The following is a 21,595-nucleotide window of genomic DNA, read 5'->3' as shown; positions in this document are numbered from 1 at the left end:
AGATGAGTCCATGTCACCACTAGGTGACACTGCTTATTCTATTTGCTTGTTAGTTTACAGCTTATAATGATCCTGTTTTACATGTAAACTATTTTATGCCTGAAATCTAACAATTTTAATGTGTCCACTGAATATCTCAGTAGATGGCTCAGAGAGGAGGAGAACCAGACCCTGAGACCTATATTTATCTACCCTCAGGGAAAATGGCATAATGTCTATAGGGGCTCATTGGTTGAATAAATTCAAAATAGCCTTGTCATAATAAATGAGTTTTTTTTTCCGGGGTTAATGTTTTTTGCCCATGGTGGCTGTATAATGTATAGCAGTGACTTTTCACATTGGAGGGCATGTAATAGACTTCTAAAATTACTCTCTTCTGCCTTTATCCTGGCCATAACTGATTCAATTTTCATTGATTAGTAATAATCCCATGTGTATACTTAATATTGATGAAAGTTCATTAAAAATTGAGACCACTTGACCATGTTCCAGCAGTATTCAAGTGAATTAGTCGACTTGTTCATGTCCAAATAATCTACATAAAGATACTCAAATGATGCCCGGAAATGGACGACCGTACCTTCAAAATAAATGTATATCATACGTGCCACAGCAAACGTAGTAAAAAGTAAAAAATGACTTAAATTATGTGCGCATTATTTTGGTTTGCTGGTATGTAACTTTACAATACCTGAGACTACAACAAACTGTCTGTCAGTTTTCGCTACATTATCATATGAGTAGGGAAATATAATGACCGGACCTATTATTGGACTTAAAGGTGAATTTGTCTTTTCCCAATATTTACAACGGAATAGCGGGTGCCGTGTTAGTTTCTGAAAGTTAGTTATTGTGCTTTCAGGTGGCCCTCTTGCGTAAATTTAGCGGAGCTAACGCATTGTTCAATCCTGCTTTTATTTTGAATGACGGTAGCGGATGTGCTCTTATATCTAATGTCCCTGAGCTTGTCTGTCTGTCTAGGAGCATAGCCTTTACAATCATCACCACCAACTTCAGTCTGAGCTGCCCGGGCAGAGTAGGCGCTTGTCTGGATGGAGGGCAAACCGTTCACCTGACCTGTATCAGTACCCGTGGCTCGCGGCATGAACGACATTTGGGGACGTAGTTATTTGACATTTTTACGTGAACGGGGCTCAAGACGAGAGTGTTATTCCAGCGATATGATTATGATACCATTATGTTGCATCAGTCAGCGTGATTTGCTATGGTGATACTACAAGCTAACCCCAAGCTAGCAGAGGGATTGTTTTGGGAGATACCCTTTTGAAAAAAATCATACGCTGACACATGAATTAGAGACTTTTTGTGAATTTTCATCAAGCTGGAACACAAAGGGGAATGTCTAACCAAGGAGTTAGGAGAAATGGCCCAGTAAAGCTGCGGTTGACAGGTAAGCGAATTTAAACCCCCTCCTGCGCCGCTCGAAACGTTAGCAAGTTAGCCTGCTAGCCAACCAGGTTTACATATGCTGATGGTACAGCAGGACACTGGCGACTATAATCAACATTTCAATTCATATTATACCTTATGTTCATTGTTTTTATCACACTTCAATGGTTTGATTTTAACCGAATGTGACTCACGCTAAAACCCTAAGGAGCACTGAAACGCAGTCAATGAACCTTGTTCGTTAGCGAAAATTAGCTGTAACCTATTGTAACTGTTTATGTTGAAGGTTAATAACCCAGCTGGCTAACGTTATTTGTAGCCTGTATTGACTTTGGATGGGCTTCCTCCAAAAGTAATGTCAGATTTAAATACTTAAGTTTGGTATCAGGAAGTCTGTGATAACGTTAATGGATTCCTGTAGTTTTTCAGCATAGTTTGTGGATATCTTTTACATCACCTGTTTATTCATACCGTCAAAACACTACTATGTGTGATCATCTATCATTAGGACTCGTCTAATTGTGGTCTATGAAGAAAAACAGTGGCAAAGCACAGAAGAAACATACCACTATATTATGTGGTGTTCTTTAAAGTAATATTCCAAGCAATTCATTTGCATTTTCCAACGAGGCAAACGTTTTCTGGTTTGCTCTGAGGAGCTATTGTCTTATTATGAAAGAAATGGCATGTGTATTGTTTTAGATTTTACCTGCAGTGATGGATGTATGCAGGAACCAGATTTTCAACCTTTCACCCTCACCGTCTTCTGGTGGTAACCACATCAAATGATGAATCTGATGGTGTTCAGCTGATGTGTAAGAACCTACAGTTGTCTGATTCTTTTGACGTGTCTATCTGTATTGGGTGATAGACCACTATTGTTTTTGTTTTTAAGACTCACATCAGTGCAGTATAGTTTTGAATTCCTACAGCATAGATTAATGACAGGTGTTCTGTCATGAAATGGTTTTTGGAAGGTTAGATGACATGTGAATGAAGTGTCTTCTCATTCAGCATAATGTGCAGCAAGTGAACAACAAGGTCATTTACTTACGAGGGTAGATTAATACTAAAAAGAACTCTCAAAGCTCAAAGACCTACCCAGCCGTCCTTCCTACTCATTTGCCCTGGGTTTCTTTTTTTCACCCCTCCATATGGGGAATGGTTTTAAATGGGCTGCAGTGGTCTTCAGACGGAATCCCAGGAATGTGAAACCTCACAGAGGAAATGTGAGTCTTTCCTGATCATAGACACATCCTCTGTCTGTCCTTCACTAGAGAGAAAGGATAAGGATAGCAGTGTGTGTGTGTGTGTGTGTGTGTGTGTGTGTGTGTGTGTGTGTGTGTGTGTGTGTGTGTGCGCGCGCGTGTGTGTGCGCGCGCGCATGTGTGTATATGAAGGGAGAGAGCCATTGGGGTTCATATGGCAGAGCGCGACCAGAATTGCTGCTCACACAGTGATGATCAGTGATGCTAAGGCAACATTTAGACTAGTGCATTCATTGCAACTAAACATGTGTGTTTGGTTGTGGCCACACTTGATTTATGCGTCTGAGACCGTGTGCATTTAGACCTAACATTGCATACCAGCCGTAGTCCAGTTTCACTCTGTCTGCTCTGTGGTCTCATAGTTTGCATGTATTTTTTCCCCCTGTAAGCCAGATGTTGAATTGGTAAAACCAATAGCTAGGATCTAAAGGAGATAAGGGATCTATGGTTGGAAATATGGTAATGTTTCATAATTTCTATAAAAATGATAATGATAATAATAATCTGTTTGAATGCATCTTCATTTGCAGTCTGTAGCTTTGTTGCTGTTTCCCAGCTTTCATCCCTGCTGGCCACATGTGACCCATGCAAATTAGATTAAAACGATGGCTCTGTATCAATCAGGGTTTTTACTTCAGAATAACATTTTGATTAAAATTCAGTTGCATAATTATGGATTTCAAAGTAAATTCTTTTCTGACTTGCTAGTAAATTGCTTTATGCTTAACCTCCAACCAAGGCTAATCACTTTGTTGTCTAACACTTTTATCTATTGCCAACGTGGCCCTGCAGAGGCTGTCGCTTCATTTCTTTGCATTTTTCTGTTTCAGTCACGAGTCGTCTCGGCCCCTTTATTTGAAACTCTTCTCAGATGCAAGTTTTATTCATAAAAATATTACACTATGGGTTCTAATTATGCAAACCAGTCATTTTTTCTTCTTGATTCGTTCCTCACAATAATATAAAATTTGACAGTTTTTTTCTTCCACCAAAGTTAAGCTTTTCCTAGATTGGTGTCACAGAGGTGTGACTGTTATAGCCTGCCACCCTCACTGGGATCCCCTCTTGTCACAGCAGTAGATTAGAATGTGCGTAGGGTGGTCTTACACACACACACACACACACACACACACACACACACACACACACACACTGCAGGATTTTGATTGTATTCATCCCCAGTTTAGTCATCCCACACTGCATTTAAATGCCACCTTCTAATTTCTCTGAAACGCTTTTTTGGGGATCTTCCTTAAGTCTGGAACAGTTGCTCTTTGATGCTTAAATTAATAAAAACATTGAGGTTTGAATTTGCTGGTAGGCGGTGTGTCGTCGTGTCCCCACAGAGTTTGCTGCCAAGCTTGTAAAAGAGAGCAGTCTTGGATTTTGAGAGCTGTTATTCCGAACACTGCAGGGAGCCGACAGTTGGTGTAGTTCCCCCTCTTTCTACTTTGCAGTAAGACCTGGTGTATGATTTACTGAAATTGAACAAGAACAGGGTGTTTCCCTCACTTTCGTTCACTGGATGGAATCTGGAGTTCCTCAAAGGTGAATGACATGAGATGTACGAGGGGATGAGTCCGTCTCTTCCGCCATTCAAATATGGCTTCTTGGCTGCACTATGTTGTTGCTGCCCTTGCTGCTAGGGAAGGGAGTCTGTCTATGTGATCCATTTCCTCCATTAGACTCCAGTTGGCACGCAGCAAGCAGGGAACGACTGGAAGAATCATCTCAGGATTCTCCCTGTTGTGTGTGAGCGCGTGACACTTAAGCAAGCAAGGAAACCCACATTGACATTTTTAATCTACTCTCATGCTTTGTCTGTCTGTCTGTCTGTCTGTCTGTCTGTCTGTCTGTCTGTCTTGTCCCTCATTGTAAAATTTTGGATAGCTGGTGCTAGAGCTTGTGTGTGTATTGAATGGGGGGAAAAGCCAGGAAGCTGGTGATTAAGATAAAGATCGAGCCTCCGTCCCTGGCCCAGCATTAACACCGGGGCAGAGTGGATTTTAGGGAAGTTGTCAGGGACCACTGTCTTAGCATTCGCTGTCAGCTCTCAGAGTACAGCTGTGTGTGTCAGCTTGTTTGTATGTGCAATGTTTGTGCTCACAAAACAGAAGACAAACACACACTTTCACGTGTACATGAACACAGACAAATTCATGTACACAGTTGAGCTTCCACAGGATGTACTGTCATCACGCGATGCTGAGCTAAATTCTGCCTGTCAACTTCCTAAAATATGGCGAATGAATGTTACAAGGAGTGCACTGTGGTGATAGTTAGTAACCAACAGGAGCTGTCAACTTTCAAGCTGTGATGCCCACATTGGTTGCAAGATAATTGTGCATTATAGATAAGTTTTGTTCACATTAGAATGCTAGAAGAATTTAAAAAAATTATGATGTGAAAGACATTTAAATGGCATATATTTACTGCCTTTTTGGATAATTTGACTAAAGCAGCCTGAAATGAGAGGAAATAAAATACAATTATTTGGAAACAGTTTTCTCTGTTTGCCTGAATCTGGCAAGTGTCTTATACATTCCTTTTTTTAGCTTATAATTTTGAGTCTCTGACTCACTTCTTCATGCTCACCTTGAATGGATAATGGCGGCCAGCAAAATTTCTTGGCAGTTTTGCTAGCTTCTCCGTATGATTTGAATGGAAGCTGATTACATAGTTATAGTCACATTTAATCAACACATTGTGAGCTGCTGGTAGTGCAGGGACTTGCATGTATGTGCTGGTGGTGTTATTTATTTTGTTACGTCTAAGGTGTTTGATTTGCAAGTGGCCCTTTTCCCTTTTTAAACAATACAAAGATTTGACAGTTGAAATGTGGACCACAGTTATTGATAATGATTCATCAGCATACAATAGAAATGAGTCATACAGTGACATGTTTACTGTGTCGCTCTCTGTTTTATTTATCTCTGGGAACAGTTTAATTTAGGAACAAGCAATCCTCTGGCAGAAACTGCAGTTTGACCCAGTTATGAGGCAATTAATAAACACCGCTCAAAAATTCTGATTGCTGCAGCATCACCTCTATGATACTGAGAAGATTTTCACCAGTTTTATTTTACAGTTGTGCTACCCCACACACATTGAAAACTATAGGGTGAAAATGTTTGCATTTCTGCATTTGCGCAGAATAAAACATCTGTCTTCAGGAAAGATGAGAGAAGGTAATCTGCAAATGTAATGCTGATTGAAACTCATAGCACAAGGAAAGAAGGTGTAGAAGGTTGCTCATAAACCTTAGCTCCCCAGTCACTGAGATAAGTAAGCCTTTAGCTGTTCTGTATGCACCTGTATGCATATTTCTACTCCCCCATATTGAAAAAAGTGATGTTTTATATCTGGAGGTCAGTGGGCGACTTGTCTTTACAGTCCACTGCCTTTTTGAAGGCAGAGATTCAGTGTTTCTGCTGTTATAGCCAGCATTCACAAGAGTATGATATGTTGAAGCCTACGTGCTCATTTCCATACTGCTTACCTCTGGTTTTCTTCTTTCTGGAATCAGACACTTCCTCTTTGACTTGGCTTCTTGTATTTTTTGAGCCTGTCTGTCACTGTGACTTCTGAACATGCAGTGAAGCATAATGTGCTACTTTTCATCTCAGAGATTTGAAAGGAGGCTAGTCTGTGAGTGTGTATGCAAACACAGATGTGTGTGAGAGTGAGAAAACTCATGTGTCTTTGGCTTGGAGTGTGTGTGTATACCGGGCTGTTCAATTAGAATTCAAAGAGGTCAAGTTAGACAAAATTTCCTCAAGCAAAGGTCCAGAACTTAGGTGGAGGTCGGTGCACAGCAGCGATTACACACTATACCTTCTCTGTATAATAATAACTATATGTTCTTTTATCATTTCAAGGGGAACAACGCCTGTAATAAGTAATAACTACATAACAGAGCTTTTGAAAAATTGTAATAAAGTGCTTAGTTTCACAAAATGAAACAAAATTTTCCATTTTTTTTGTATGGTTAACTCCAGCTGTTAACCAAGAGTCTCTCTATTCTAGTCTGTCTATTAGTGACCTGTCGTTTATACTATACATTCTTGCTTGGTGGAGTGTGGGTGTTTTTATGTGCTACAGCTAAAAGATTTTACACTTGATCTGCCAAGACAAAAGAGCAGCCCATATAGGGCAGTTCGAGTTCTGCTGCTGTCAACCACTCTGTCGTCGGCTCATCTCATGTTCATGTTTTTCTCATATCTTATTATCGATCCTCTGATTACACATTTTCTCCTCTATTAAAGTGTTCTCTCAATTTTTGTCCCCTCCCACATGATCTTATATCACTCATTACTGTTATTCATCCTGTAGCTTGATATTCCAGGTACAAGTGTCAGAAACATCTATAGAAAAAATACATAAAATTACAGCCATTGATAATGGAGGAATGCATGTTTTTGCTGGAACAGACTTTCACCTCAGAAGTGTAGGCGTGAATCTAAAACTTTCTTGTTCAGCTTAGCATCTCCTTGCAGAGTTATTCAATCTCACCAGCCTTGATGTTTTAAGAAATATCAATTTCTTAAGAAATATCAATGGATGGAAGCAGTCAATAGGTGCAGACATGTATGCAAGATAAATTGAACACTGAAATTGTAAATGAATAAATTAAATTTAAGTAAACATTTGGATCTCATTAAATGTGATAGCAGTTAATTAGGAGCGGGAGAAACAGACATTAATGCATCATTCTATATGTTTTTTGCTATAATGCTGCTGTTGTAATCAAATTACAAAATAAGTGTGATCTTGAATGAGAGACAAAATGCATGACTCCCCATACTAGTCACAACATTATGTAGCAAACCTAACAATAATGAGAAGTCTAGCACACAAAAGACAATGCAGTGTTGCAGTAATAGGCTGCATTTAAATGCCAAAACTCTGAAGGTTGTCAGTCTAAGCTTGAATCCATTCCCCTGGGTATCTGTTGCGGATGTCAGTGCTAGACAATTTGGTTAAGTGTGAAATGGTCTCAGTTTATGGGATGCATAAGAGCCCCTGTGTAAAATGCATACTCTGTGGCAAGAAAAATTGGTTAATGACCTGTGTTTCATTTTCAAGTCATCTGGCTGTGAATGTTGTGCTGAATTATGACCTAACATAAATATTCAGTACTATAGATTAGTCTGTGTGCAGGGTCCTTGTCAGGAAAGAGATGACGCTCCTGCGAGCAACGGTGCATGTCTGCTTGATCTTGCCTTTAGCCTCTGGGGTCATTGTGTTGTGGTCAGGTTTTGCAGAGCAGCATAGAGCTCTATACCCAAACTTCCTCCAGCTCTGTTTAGTCTGCATCACTAGCATATACTTCAATTGACTGCACACACACTTGAAAGGTTCTATATACTCATTCACTGTTCACGAGGCCCTCCTCATCATATGGAAACATTTAATTCACTCTGTGACGCAGCCGTTTCAACTGTGTTGTAAGTTCTGTTATCTGTAAATCTAAAAGGAAACACAGGAAACAATAGTTTTCAGATGCAGCAGACCAGACAATACAATGTGACACATTTTGCTTAATTTGTAGTAAAAACATGAAAAATTCTCACTGCACATTTGGCTATCCCAAACAACAAATGTTGATATTTTAACTTCACATATTTTCGCATGATATCACCTCATGACTCAAGTCAAAGCCGAACTTGTGCTGTTACTTCCCTAAGTTTAGCAAAACCTAATTTAAAAAGTTTTATTTATCATTTACAAGTTGCTTTCAGAAGAGTCATCTTCAGGTTCTAATTTACAAAATGGAAGAGTAGTGTAAACACTTGATAATGTTCAACTTTAATTTTCAATCAATTATGTTTATATAAGTGCATTGCCATGGAAATACATGGGCATCTGCATGTCTATCTTAGCTGTTTGCAAACAAAGAATTTCTGTAGAAACTACTTATATGTACACTCTGATTTCCCCTTATGTTGATATCCAAGTACAGCACTTTTTCATCCCAGTTGTTTTACTACTGAATGTTACATGGGGGGCTCTGTCCCCGTCCCCCCAAGACAATGGTAGGGGAAACACTGGGTACATTTGTTTCCAGATGACTTGTGGATTTTTCTATTAGGGTTAGCACACTGAACACAACCACAGCAAAGCAGAAGTGGAGGAGCACTGCTGTGGTGAGATGTCAGCTGTGTGCAGCTGGTCAGTCCTCTATTAACTCAAGATGAATGCTGCTTGATATCTGATCGGGCCCTAATGATTTGTTTGGAAACATTACTGTTAAGAATGACGAATTCAAGCTGTCTTAGTATTTTCAGACATGGTCTTTGTATCTCAACACAGGATTGTATTAGGGACTGTATTAGGAAGAATTTGGTATATGAGGACACTGTGACTCGGTAATGAAATCTCAAAGGGCACTGCCAGTCTCATAACTCAGCTTTAGTGTTCTCCACTCATGACCTGCGTTTCACCATGTAACACACAGGGAGCTTACATACTTTCTACTGGATCAAAACCTGTTGTGCATAAGATATTTGGCTGGAAGATGATCTCATAATCAAACTTATTCTGTCTTTACAGCAACAAACAGATCCTTTGAATACAAAGCATGCATAAGCATGATTATTAATAAATATATGATCTTTATTGGCTGCATGTATTATATGGCAAATTATAGTCTATGATTTTGCCTTTTTCTAAATAGCTTTGTGAAACTTTGTTCTTAGACTTTGGTTGTTTCAGTCAATCCTTAGTTTTATCTGCTTTTCAAATTACTTTGGAACTTGGTGGCATCTGTGTACTTCGGAGCAGGAAAATGGAAAGACTGAACACCTCAGTATTGCATAACAGCCTCGGACTGGAGAGGAGGTGGGCTTCAATATGCAGAATACATTAAACTTTCCAAGTGCTTCAGAAGGATTTTCCTGCAGAATATGGAGGAGAAATATCACATTTTTATTTTCATATGGCTAGAGCATAATATTTCTGACAGCCTCTGAAAATTATGAAGGAAGGCAAAAACCTGAGTCTTAAAAACTTAATTTTGAACATGTGAAAGCGCAGGTAATTGCTCTTGCACTTAACTGCATCCTGCCTATCTCTCTTCCTTTCACTGCCTGAACTCTCTACCTCACCACTGCAGCCTCTCATTGTGTGTTTCTGTATCCTGCATTTTTCTCTGCAGTCTTTTACTCTCTTTGCTTTCTTGAACAGGATGTCCCTCATCTCTCTGTCATTTCTCTCTCTTCCTTCCTCTCCCTCACTCACCCCCGGATCTCGTCCAGACAGCTGACAGACGAGTCTGTCGGTGTGGCTCCAGCTTGGTGTATTTTCTTTCTTTATCTGTTTTCAACTTGTGATGTACACACACACACACACACAACCCACACACACACACACACACACACACACACACACACACACACACTTCCTGTACCGGTCCCTCACCACAATACAGTACTTCATGTTTTAAGTGAGTTTGCTTGGGGACCTTAAGGAGTCTGTGGGGGGATTCCAGGGACCCTTAGCAAAAATAATAAATTAATTTAAATTTTAATCAGTGTTATTATATGTTTTTATATAGTCGTATCTTCCACTTTCATCACCCACATACAGTGTTTTGAGTTGCACAAGTTAATACCAAATCAACAGAGAACATTATACCAAATCAATAAGAATGTTTATATATATCAAAATTAGAAATCTTTAGCAAATCCTAATGAACTAGAGTAAGCCACTGATGTGGCCAAAAAGTACAAGTAATGCTATTAAAGGAATATTGTTTGCAGCCCCATGTTGGCCTCAATCTCCATCTTTTTGTAAAAGACTGTTGCTCTTAAATCTTAGTAGAACAATGTAAATTCAGGGTTATTAATAAAAATTGAAACAAAACGGCAAACTTTTATTGAAATAAAAATGAAACTAAAAACTATTTCTTATCTGAACTGAAAAAGTTTTTGTCTTTGATTGCCAGAAAATGAGAAACGTGTGCAGTGTGCGGCATCAAAGAATGACCACAAATGTATCACTGTTGCTTGGCTAGAGTCGTAAATATTAACTAGTTTTACCTGTGAATAGAGAAAATTATTTTAATTTCTCATTCGTATTTATTTATTTATTTTTTAAACCCAATAGAAGCAGGACGGCAGGGTAGACTTTATGGATCACACTTTCCTCCCCCTCACTGTTCTGCTACTGTTTCTGTAGTCAGACTACCCACCTCTCTGTGTGTGTGTGTGTGTGTGTGTGTGTGTGTGTGTGTTTGTGTGTGTGTGTGTGTGTGTGTGTGTGTGCGCGCGTCTGGTGGACCACTCAGTATGTCTACTGTGCGAACACACACACACACACACACACACACACACAAACTGCCACTCAAATCACATCCCACTCTCTCTGAGTCTGTGTTTTCAGTTTAACTGTGGGAGAGAGACAGTTGGAAGACATGAGTGATGCAGTGGTTTTTATTGTGGAGACGAGGATCAAGTAGCTTGGACAGTACCAGTGTGCCACACCATCCCGCTCCACTGTTAACATAAACACAATAAGAGCAGGATTTACCAGTACAGAACAGTAGGCATGTTTTGGTACTACTACTGAAATGTTTAAGAGAAACCAAGAGCTCACACAGCAATCTAGCTGCTTGTTGAAAAATGTACTGTTTAAATCCCTTTCTTAATATAGCTGTAAAAACAAAGCCCGAAGCACAGTGTTTTATTGAAACTTTTACAGAGGTGATCACAAGGGTACAGGTCTGTGCAAGATGGATACTGGTAAGAAACTTGGGTGCTTTGGCATAATGTGGAGGTCATAATGTGGCGCTGATTTGTGTCATGACAATGGGAGTTATAATGAATATTTTTGAATGTGACCAGTGTTGCCCCATGCCAATTAAAGTACTGTCCTCGTTGTCCGTATTTAGGTCGATGCAAGCTAAATGCAGTCAGGTTCTTGCTGTCTTGTTATAGATGTGTTTTTGTCCCACACATCAATACCCTCCACCCACACTCAACAAAAAGCCATCAAAGTCTGCCAGGCTCAGTTGAATATTTATGTGTACACAGAGATGAGGAAAACTACTGTTGCCTGAAGTAACCTCTCTCCAGGCTATTCAAACTCAGAGTGACAGGAAACACGGCATGCATTGCCCTGTCACCCTCTCTCTTGTAGCTGCCTGTGTCTCACCATTCTGTCTCACACATCTAATCACCATCTGCTCAGCTTCCTCCTCGGGCCCTTTTCCTCTGTCAATAGGATAGTGAATAGTTGTTGTTATGTTATATGTTATAATCGGATTCAAGTGTGATGTCGAGATTTGGTATCTCACCGTTTTTTTGCGATGCGTGCGGTATACAGGGAAAAGTATACAGGGAAAATACCTAATTATAGTGATATCATCATACCAGCAACATTACATAAAACTGACACATTTCACTATAGTTTTAGTATTTAGGCTGTATCTGAATATGACACAGACATGAAAGAAATTTTTTTAAACATTTTAGCAACTACATGTGGAGACAGCGGAGGCCACATGCACTAAATGGTCATAGCAGAAACCCAATGTAGGGTATAATTATGTTATGTCAATAATTTAACAGGTGAAGGGCAGTATTTTACTGGTTCTCTCTCTCTCTCTCTCTCTCTCTCTCTGTCTCTCTCTCTCTCTCTCTCTCTCTCTCTCTCTCTCTGTTTATAATGAAAAGAATATCCAACATTGTAGTATTGATGGCCATATCCAAGGCAGGCTCAATGTAGACATATAGAGCTGGCAGTAGCAGCGACGCAGCGGACATGCATTGCGTGTGATTGTGTGATTCGGAGCAGTTTAGCGACACACACACAAGGCTGCAGTGCGTCTCAAGTGTAATCAAAGCGGTGAAATGGCGGTCAGACTCTGCAGCAGGGCAGAAAAAAATCAAAACTGAAAAAAAAATCCCCATATTATGAAAAATATTGCATATGGCGGGAAAAATCACCATATTTGACATTATTGAATATAAGTCAGAGTCTATTCGTAGGTATTTTTTTATTTATTTGATACTTAAGCTGTAGAATGGCTAAAGCTGCTTTCGAACTTGCAGTGTTAGTAGTATGTGATCTGGAACAATATCACAGTTTGAGTTTGAGGAACTTGAACATGTTCCAGTGAATTATGACAGTAATCGAGACCAAACTGTCCACTGGTTTGGCAAGAGGGAACCTTTTCTTTGTTGTTGTTGTTGTTGGCAGGTGACAAAATACAGCCAAAGTATGAATTTCCTTAGATTTGTCAGTGATTATGTGAAAGTTGTGCCTTCTGCTTTGCAGCTAGAGGCTCATCGTAGCATGACGCCTTATACTTTGCAGCACTCTCAGTATTAGTGCCTTATTAGGCTTTATTAGGCCTCTGTGAAACTCAGTGGAAATCAGAATAATTGTCTGTGTCTCTGAGCTTGATAGCAAGTTGTTAGTGTGTCTGTGATGCTATGGTCTCAGCGTCTCAGGTAGAAACCAGTTTATTCAATACGTAGACTCTGTCCCTTGCTTTCCTCAGATTTCCTTCCTCAGTGGTTGTGGGACGTAGAGAGGAATGGCATGTTGTATTACCAAGGGCGTCATCTCTGCCCTCCATCACCCCCTCTCTTCTTTATTATACTTTTCCTCCTTAATTTTCCTTGTAATATTTCGCAGCTTCTTCTTCCTCTGTTTTATTTGTCCCTATCCCCTCTTCCATCACTGCAGTTTTCCTCTTTTATTGCTTTCTTCTCTCCTCTTAGTGCTCTCTAGATCCCCACCTCCCCACCTCAACCTCTGAACACTGTTTTCCACTTCATAATCATGGTCGTCATCTTATTCTACCCCTGTCTTTTCTCACGCAGAGACAGTTAATAAATTAATCCTGGCATCCATATGGGAATGAACACACTACAAATGTAGCACACACACACACATATGCAGTTATTTTCAACACACACATGAACACACAATCCTGGGTGGGCTGACATCTAATAGTTGTTGTTTGAGGCACCTTAAGGAGACAAGTTAAATAAGCTTCAGTATAATGCTAATAGAGCATCACAACTATTGTTTTTAAAGATATGAAAATATTACAAGGACAAAAAATGAACAGCTGTCAGGGCTAATTTCAGTTTAAGTGAACCGCAATCTCCAACAATCACAATAAGTAACACCTTTTACTCCGTCTTTGTGTCTTCATTTACCCCTGTCCACAAATATCGATGCAAGGAAAACCCTCTTCCTGTCCGAACCCACATAGTTTGACCTTGTGTGAATCATATGCAGTGGTCTCTTGTGTTTAAATTCTGACAAGAAATTGTTGTACTGCATTCCTGAGACAGTTGTTGTATGAATCATACAGTATGGTCTGTGCTCATAAAGAGGTTGGCCCAACTTTACATCAGGTAAAGCACGTGCAGATAAAATAAGCAGCCATATGTCTACCTAATGAGTCATATGGGAATGACTTTCCTGTGGTATGATATTACACCTGACTGTACCTAAATTAAACTTCAGTCTGAATGCTTCCTATATGAGTACATTACATTTACTTTGTGACTCAGACTCTAGATGAGCTTGTCTCCCTCCGGCTTATTTTCTCCCCGTTATTTCTTTATCCCTCCCTGCATCCTTTGCTCTCTGCTTCATATCACCTTTCTTGCTTGGTTTCTTCCCATCTAAACCCTCCAACTGTTCACTATAAGGCAGCTTGCCTCCCCCTAAAAACTAATTTAGCTTATTCCCCATGTTCTTTCTTAATTCTTGTCTCTCTGCATGTCACCTCCTATCCATCTCTGGCTATTTCTGTCAGTATGTTGTCAGTATACTATGGCAGCTTCTTCTGGTGCACACCGATACAAAGTAGCTGGCAGTATCTGGCCTCTCATGAATATGTAGTTCTGGGGTTGTGTTGTGTTGAGCTTGTAATTTACATACTGCTCTGACTGGACAGTTGTTTTCTGATGTCTCCGCCACCACCAGACACACCAACAATGCCATCAATTTGTTTCCACGTTTTTCTTTTTTATGTTGCAGTAACTTGTCAAAGACACGTCATAGAGCCGGAAGCTGGAGACCTCAACAATCAGCTTTTCCTCCATTTTGTTTAAAGTTAAAAGAAAGTTTAAAGGTCCTTTGCGTAGCATAGTTTTAAAACAACTCTTTCCCTCTCTTTCCCTTGGAATCAAGAAGATCTTAATTGGCTTTCGCCTGGCTGTCATTAGCACTGCTTTTGAGGATATATGCATAAAGCTGAGCCTATCTCGGCTTTCCCCTTTGGGCTAAGTCCACACTACAACGTTTTTGTTTAAAAACGCCTCCCGTCCACACCACTGAAAACGGAGACTTTTGGTAACGCTGCTGGCCCTGTTTTAATTTGAAAACTACGGGGTTGCGTTGTAGTTTGGACAGGTGAAAACTGAGACCTTTGGAAACAATGATGTAGACACCCCCAGTCCCTCCCTGATTGGGTCTTATGAGCATCGACTACCATTGTTGAAAGCAACATGGATAATGAATTACAAGCGTTACTGACCTTGTTGTCTTTGCTAGCAGCTGTTGTGCAGTTATATTCTGCATTTTAACACTGCAGCTGTCTTTGCTGTTCCTCGTTCGTATTATTTTTTGCAACTTATGAACTGCAGAGGAGACAATCTGCTTCCTGTTTACACTGGCGCGCACATGCCCAGTGAGATCGTTTTCGTTTTAAATTGCTGTTTGAAAATAAAAATGTGGTAGTATGGACGTGGTGTCATTTCTGTTACAGCTTTTTGAATCCGTATGTGTGATAGGATTGCATGATCTTATCCATAGTCAGATCATCCCATCTTCACACTGTGAAAATGCAGATAGCTGATATGATTCTAGTGGTGGTGGTGGTGGGGCTTACATTACCCTATAAGCAAGTTAGAAAAAGCGACCAAAGAGAAAGAGAGAGATACCCTGAGTGATGACAGTAGGATGACGAATACATTTTATGGCTATGTTAAGAGTAAAGAAAGTTGTCATCACAAACAAAGCATTAATGAATTACATTCAATAATCCGATCGTTCCAAATATTCAGGGAGGTGCATAGAACAGCTGTTTATTGTCCTCTCTCTCTCTCTCTCTCTCTCTCTCTCTCTCTCTCTCTCTCTCTCTCTCTCCCCCTCCCCTTGATGACTGTCCCTGACGTGTTCTGTCTATCGATCTCCTCTGCTCTGTTTAATGTGTCAGTGTTGCAAGCATTGATTACATGCCGGAGATGCCTACATGAAACTATGGCTGGACAAATGACATCTAATATTAATTTAATACTAGAAATAATCATAACAATAATTATCATTATTTTACAACGTAAGTTAATACATTAATGATGATCGTCAGTGACCGTCAATCTCCCACAATCACTGACTACAGTTAGTTTACTCTTGTTTGCCACCAGGGCTTCTTCAGTTGATTTGGTATGGACTGAAACTAAAAATTGAGAAATTGAAAAATTGATTGATTGAAAGCGTTTTCTCAAATCTGACATTTTTATGTTTTGTATCACCTTCTGATACATGCAAAATTTACTATGTGCACACTATGAATTTCCAAACTAAATTCTGGTCTACTTTGCTCATTCTTTTATCCCTCCTCTTCTCTGCTGTCATCTCCTCTTATCTCTCCCCGCCATCCCTGCTACTCCTTGCTCAGTATAAACACTGTGTCACTGCCAGAGTATCATCACTGTCAAAATTCTCTTGTTCAAATTAACTTCCCCCCTTTCGTTCCCTCCCTCTGCTTTGCCATATTTCTCTCCCTTTCTCCCCCTCTGCCGTCTGCGTTCCACAGATTTGTGACTCTAGATAGACCTCTCTTCCTCTCCTCACATTCCTCCCTTCCTCCTTCTCCATTCCTCCGTAGATTCTCCATATGAACATTTTGTCTTTACCTTCTCACCCCTCTCCAACTCAGCCCTCCCCCTCAATGTAGTGACTACGTTCCACTCCACAGTCCTAACTCCAGTTTGTTGGCGTCTCCTCTGGGAGAGAGGAGGGCGAGAAGGAGGGGGGAGTGTCAGCTGTAGACTGCTGGCCTCTCAAATGAATGACATAATTGGCATCCCGAGCATTCACTGGGCTGGAGAACGGCTGAGGATGGGAGGCTGGGAAGGAAGTGCAGTGCAGATTAGAAGCCCAGTTTGGCAACATTGCCCAATTTTAAACACCGATAAATGCTAATTCACACCACGCCATCATTATTTTTTTGCATTGTGTACTTGAAGCAGTAACATAAAGTTGGTCACGTACACACAGTGTGCTTGACATTTTGCCAACATGTATTCTCTGTGTACTAGAGAGTGAGCAAGCCCGCTAGGGAGGCGTGAGGAGGGGAAGAGGAAGTATTTTTTTTAACCATTGAACAATGCTGTGAATGAGAAAGCATGGGGCTGTAGCAAGAGTCATAACGGGGGCAATGGGGAAGGATGTGGGCCTTCCCTTTTTGAATATGAATGACTGTTACTAATGACTGGGGATGTCATAGGATGTGTAACTTTGAAATCAGTTAGTTTCAATAAATGTAGATGTTTTCTTGCTCGAGAACTGTGAAGAAATGTACGTGTATATGTGTATAGTGAAATGCATTTTCCAGGTCTTGAAAAGTTTGGAAATTGCTTAAAGAAAACTGCAGAATATAGCTTTTCATCCAAATACACACATAACAGCCTTTTCTATCACCCTGAAAGATTTTTCTTTTTTTTCCCCTTGTGGCTTTTTCAGGCTTTCTAAGACATCAGACATTTTAAGCGACCCCGGACCACACTGTTTACCATGTTAATATTTGCCTACTCCTCAGTTTTATGGACATAATTTTGTGATGATTACACACCAGCAAGCAATAAACAGGGATATTATCCCATCACAGAATCACAATTTCAGTTTGACTTATACTTTACTTAATTTTGGCTTTATTGCCAAAAATGTAAAGGAAGCTATTGATACCATTTAGATCACACTGTTACTTTTAAAGCAGGTTGTATTTTTATTACTTTAATTACAGTTTAAATCAAGACAGAAGCAGGCATGAGTACTTTTCAACTTTCTTGGCTGCAATATACTACGCTGAATTGCAGGCGGAAAATATGAAATGTGAAAATTGGCTTGTTCCCCTTACATTAAAACATGTGAACTGAGTGAACTGAGCTACACGTAATGTCCACTGGAAGCAGCTGCATTGTGTTCCTGCTTTACTGTGCCTGTAGAAGCTGATGGTCACAATGTGTCATTGTCCACTAGACATGCAAAGTGATCAGAAGTCTTTTGCAGTAGCTGGCCCATATACTTTAGGTACACCTGTGCAGTCTCATTCTCTGTAATAACTTGTCCTGAAACCAAATAAAAATTATCCTAGTTTCTACTCTACTCACTACTCCAAAACACTACTTTTCAAAACAGCGCCAGCATCCATACTCTGCAAAGGGACGCTGAGGCAGCACGGCTTTACCGTCCTGTCATTGTAGTGCTGCTGGAGAATTAATTGAACAAATGAACCACAAAATGGATCTACTTGACCGTGGACTTGGCAGTGCACAATTGTGCAATCATCTACTGGACAACAACTCCTTTGGTCTTGGGCAGAGCAGCCCAGCTCTGTGGTTTGATAATGTTAACAGAGAGTGCAAGAGGTGAGAGGCATGCTGGTGGTTCAGTGGACTGTACAGTGCAAATCATACACTTTTGTGAACTTGAATACAGCTCATGTCCTTTGTCCCTTTTTTTTTTTTATAAGCAAATTATTATTTTCCCACAACATTGATGTTACAGTGCCAGGATCTGCAGGAAGCTTTACAGACTTTATATTCACTTTAACTACACTTCTTTTATGCCATGACACAATCAACCATCATTACAAAAATATTTTTTTCTAAAATACAATTTCCATTTTCATTTTATTTTCCAATTTGTTTAGTTTAGCTGTGATCTTTCACAATTGTTCTTGTCACACAACTCCCGCAGTGCTCATCTCTTGTGTGTGAATAATGCCACCATGAATGAATGACAGTTTCATGTCACAACATTTGTTCTTTTTTAAAAAGAATGTTTCATTTTGTGAATTCACCTGCTCTTATATCTTTAAAAGCAGAGTATCAAGCTAAAAATACTGGAGCCATCAAACAGTGCACTCTGTTAGGATTTAAAGGATTTGAACATCTGACTCATCCTGCCCCCTACCCCTTTTCTCAACAAACAGAGTGAGGCGTTAAGCAGCCATTGCAAATGGCAATTTGGAGTCTCTCTTGAGAAAACAAATGGGAATCCCCTGACACCCGCCTGCCCCTGTCTGTTTACGACCTTTCACCTTTTGACCAGAACTAATGTCAACCTTCAGCCTGACCTTTGTATTCAGACAGACGGAGACGTTACAAAGCTCCCACCCCTCTAACTGCCTCTCTTTGAGGTTAGAGGAACATTGTGCTTGTTTTATAATGACTACTAAGGGATTTGCTTTTAGTAACTCACAATATAATTATCAAACATCACTGAGCAGTGATTTATGTAAATTGCAGTATGCCATCAGTTGGACTGTGTTTATATTATAAATTTTATAAAATATATTAATACAGTACAAAATACAAAATATATTTATTTTTATATAAACATTAAAAAATATATATTGTTATATTGTAGCACATAAAGACCTTGTCACAGTGAAGAATTATTATTTATCTCAGTGATGGGAAATCAGACTGTCAACTGGTCCCTTTGGTGTCCTGTCTGAAAAACATTAAACTGTCATTTAAAGCCTCTGACTCATCATGTGGCACTTATTTTTATTATTTTATGCCATGCTGGTGGCTGGACATATTCAAAGGTACTGAGACTTCAAAAATTGTCTCTTTTCTTTTATATTCTCTTTTTTCTCTAGTTTTCAAATGTAGGTTTGCATGCTCAACAAAGGTATAGGCTTAAATGGTACACCACCACTTCTCCTTGGGATAGAGCGCTATGACCTCTAAAGCCTAAGGACATATTGTCTGGGTCAATGACAGGGCACTGTCTGTCTCCATGTCCCTTAGCTACCAGACAGTGGTAAAGCCATTATCCTCTATGTTAGTTTCTTAGATGGATAGGCTTGGTTGGTGTGACTGTTAGTTTGATTTATGGCTTGTTTCAGACTGAGGAATGGGGTAACTCACCTACAAATGGTCCCAAAACAGCAGCTGTTTCAAATCCTTTTAATAAACAATGCAGCAAAGTTGACCCCTTTTTGACCCTTTAACTACTATCACAGATTGGTTTAAGATGACGGCAACTTTGGGTGGTCGAATGACGAAATGAGCAATTTGGCGTGAAAAGCTGTAGTTTATGTAAGCTCTTAATAGGTTCCTTTTCTTCTAGAAGCTGATTTTTTTTTCCCCCAGTTGAATATTCACAGACATGCACTGTGAATATGAGTACAATTAGATTTTGACCAAATATGAGAAATATGTGGGTTTTATTTGATTAAGGAAATACAGTACTGTGAAAAACATTTATGGACTAAAAATGAGTATGCTTTCAAAAATACTACCATGAATATTTCTTTATCAGTTGCCTTCATGCAAAGTGGAGTAAACAGAAAAAAACAAAATCAAATCAATACTTGGTGTGACCACAGTTTGCTTGTGTCAGTGTCTCCCCATGTAATCTCACACTGACCTGATGATATTGAGATACATTCGAGCTCTGTGGGAGTCATGCCATCTGTTGCAGGTCGTCTTTTTGACTGGTATTATCATGCAGCATGTGTCTGAATTTAAACATCTAAAGTGGCTAAAACCTTTGCACAGTACAGCACTGTATATCTGTCATATTATTGTTGGACTGAAATGCTGTACATGCAAGGGTTCGCCTTGTTTGAAAGTGAGAACACAATTTGGACTCACCAACTTTAAAAACGGTCAAATGTTTAGAAAGTGTTACATCAGAGCAAGAGAAGGTAGAAACCAGCCTAGTCCATCTTGATTCGGTAAAGTTACAGGGATTGATATTTCGACCAGTATCTTAAACGCAGAGGGAAGATCAGCTTCCTAAATCAGTTAAGAACTTGTGAGACCATGTCAGTCCTATAGTACGGGTTTGCGTATGAGTAGTGACCAAATACAAAAGCTGTAATTATAACTTTAGGATATTACTTAGCTTATTTTAGGCCTCTCATTTTGAACCCATAGTGTGCTTTAACAAGTGTAGTAAAAGTAAGTAAGTAAAATAAGACAAAAAGGTTACTCAAATGTTCTAAGAAACCTTCCCAAAGATTTGAAATGACTTGCAATCCTTTTATCAGACAGTTGTCATCAGGCAATGTCTTTGCAGAAATATTTAGGGAGGTCGATCTGTGAATGGTGGTGTTCTGCTCCTCTCCTTAGTTGTTTGCAGGATACTGGTGTGCATCCTTATTTATAATCTCTCTTATTGCTTAAGTGGGTGTTAGTGGTAGAGATGATGATCCACAGACAACACAGGGCAGCTTCACCCCTGGGCCTCCCGGTCGTTTACTGATTCCTAGTTGACCTAGCTTTCCATGTTAGGATCTGAATGAGTTTGGTCCTCTGCCAGCTCTGGGTCACCATGGCCTGCCTGCTCACGTGGCAGCTATTCAACACTATTGGATACCCACAGGGTGCCGAGATGAGATTTGATTCCTCATTGATGCTAGGATCCACAGTGGTGGATTCTGCATAAGCCCAGATAAGATTATCAACATATTTAGCCATGTTTATCTAAATCCTGGTGGGGCTACTGTAAAATGATTTTGAAGTCTGTGGGGGTGATATCAGCTATAATACTTAAATAAATAAAGGTTTTCAGAAAATTTCTCAGACCATCTTTGTTTTCCAAATATGCAAAATCTAAGAACCCTATATGAAGGCTCTGACAGGGTAATTGAAAAAAGGTCTCACAAATACATTACATTGTATTTAGTCCACTTCTTTGCTTTGTTAATA

At 39.7% G+C, this 21,595-nt stretch overlaps 1 protein-coding gene across 1 annotated transcript in view; it reads left to right on the top strand.

Moving 5' to 3' along the window:
* The first annotated feature begins 1,012 nt into the window (after nt 1-1,012).
* The window catches only part of LOC111659714 (E3 ubiquitin-protein ligase SMURF2-like), a 62,331-nt gene continuing 41,748 nt past the window's right edge, over nt 1,013-21,595 (top strand). The window contains exon 1 of the mRNA XM_023412725.2: nt 1,013-1,411. Within this exon, the coding sequence (XP_023268493.1) occupies nt 1,360-1,411 (52 nt within the window). The 5' untranslated portion in view covers nt 1,013-1,359. The remainder of the gene's footprint in view (nt 1,412-21,595) is intronic.

The sequence above is a fragment of the Seriola lalandi genome, unplaced genomic scaffold (assembly GCF_002814215.2).
Source record: "Seriola lalandi dorsalis isolate HSWRI2012SDOR001 ecotype SW California unplaced genomic scaffold, Sedor1 jcf7180002054486, whole genome shotgun sequence".
NCBI classification, from domain to species: domain Eukaryota; kingdom Metazoa; phylum Chordata; class Actinopteri; order Carangiformes; family Carangidae; genus Seriola; species Seriola lalandi.
Note: the sequence above shows the minus strand (reverse complement) of the source record. Positions and strands in the feature narration are given on the sequence as shown.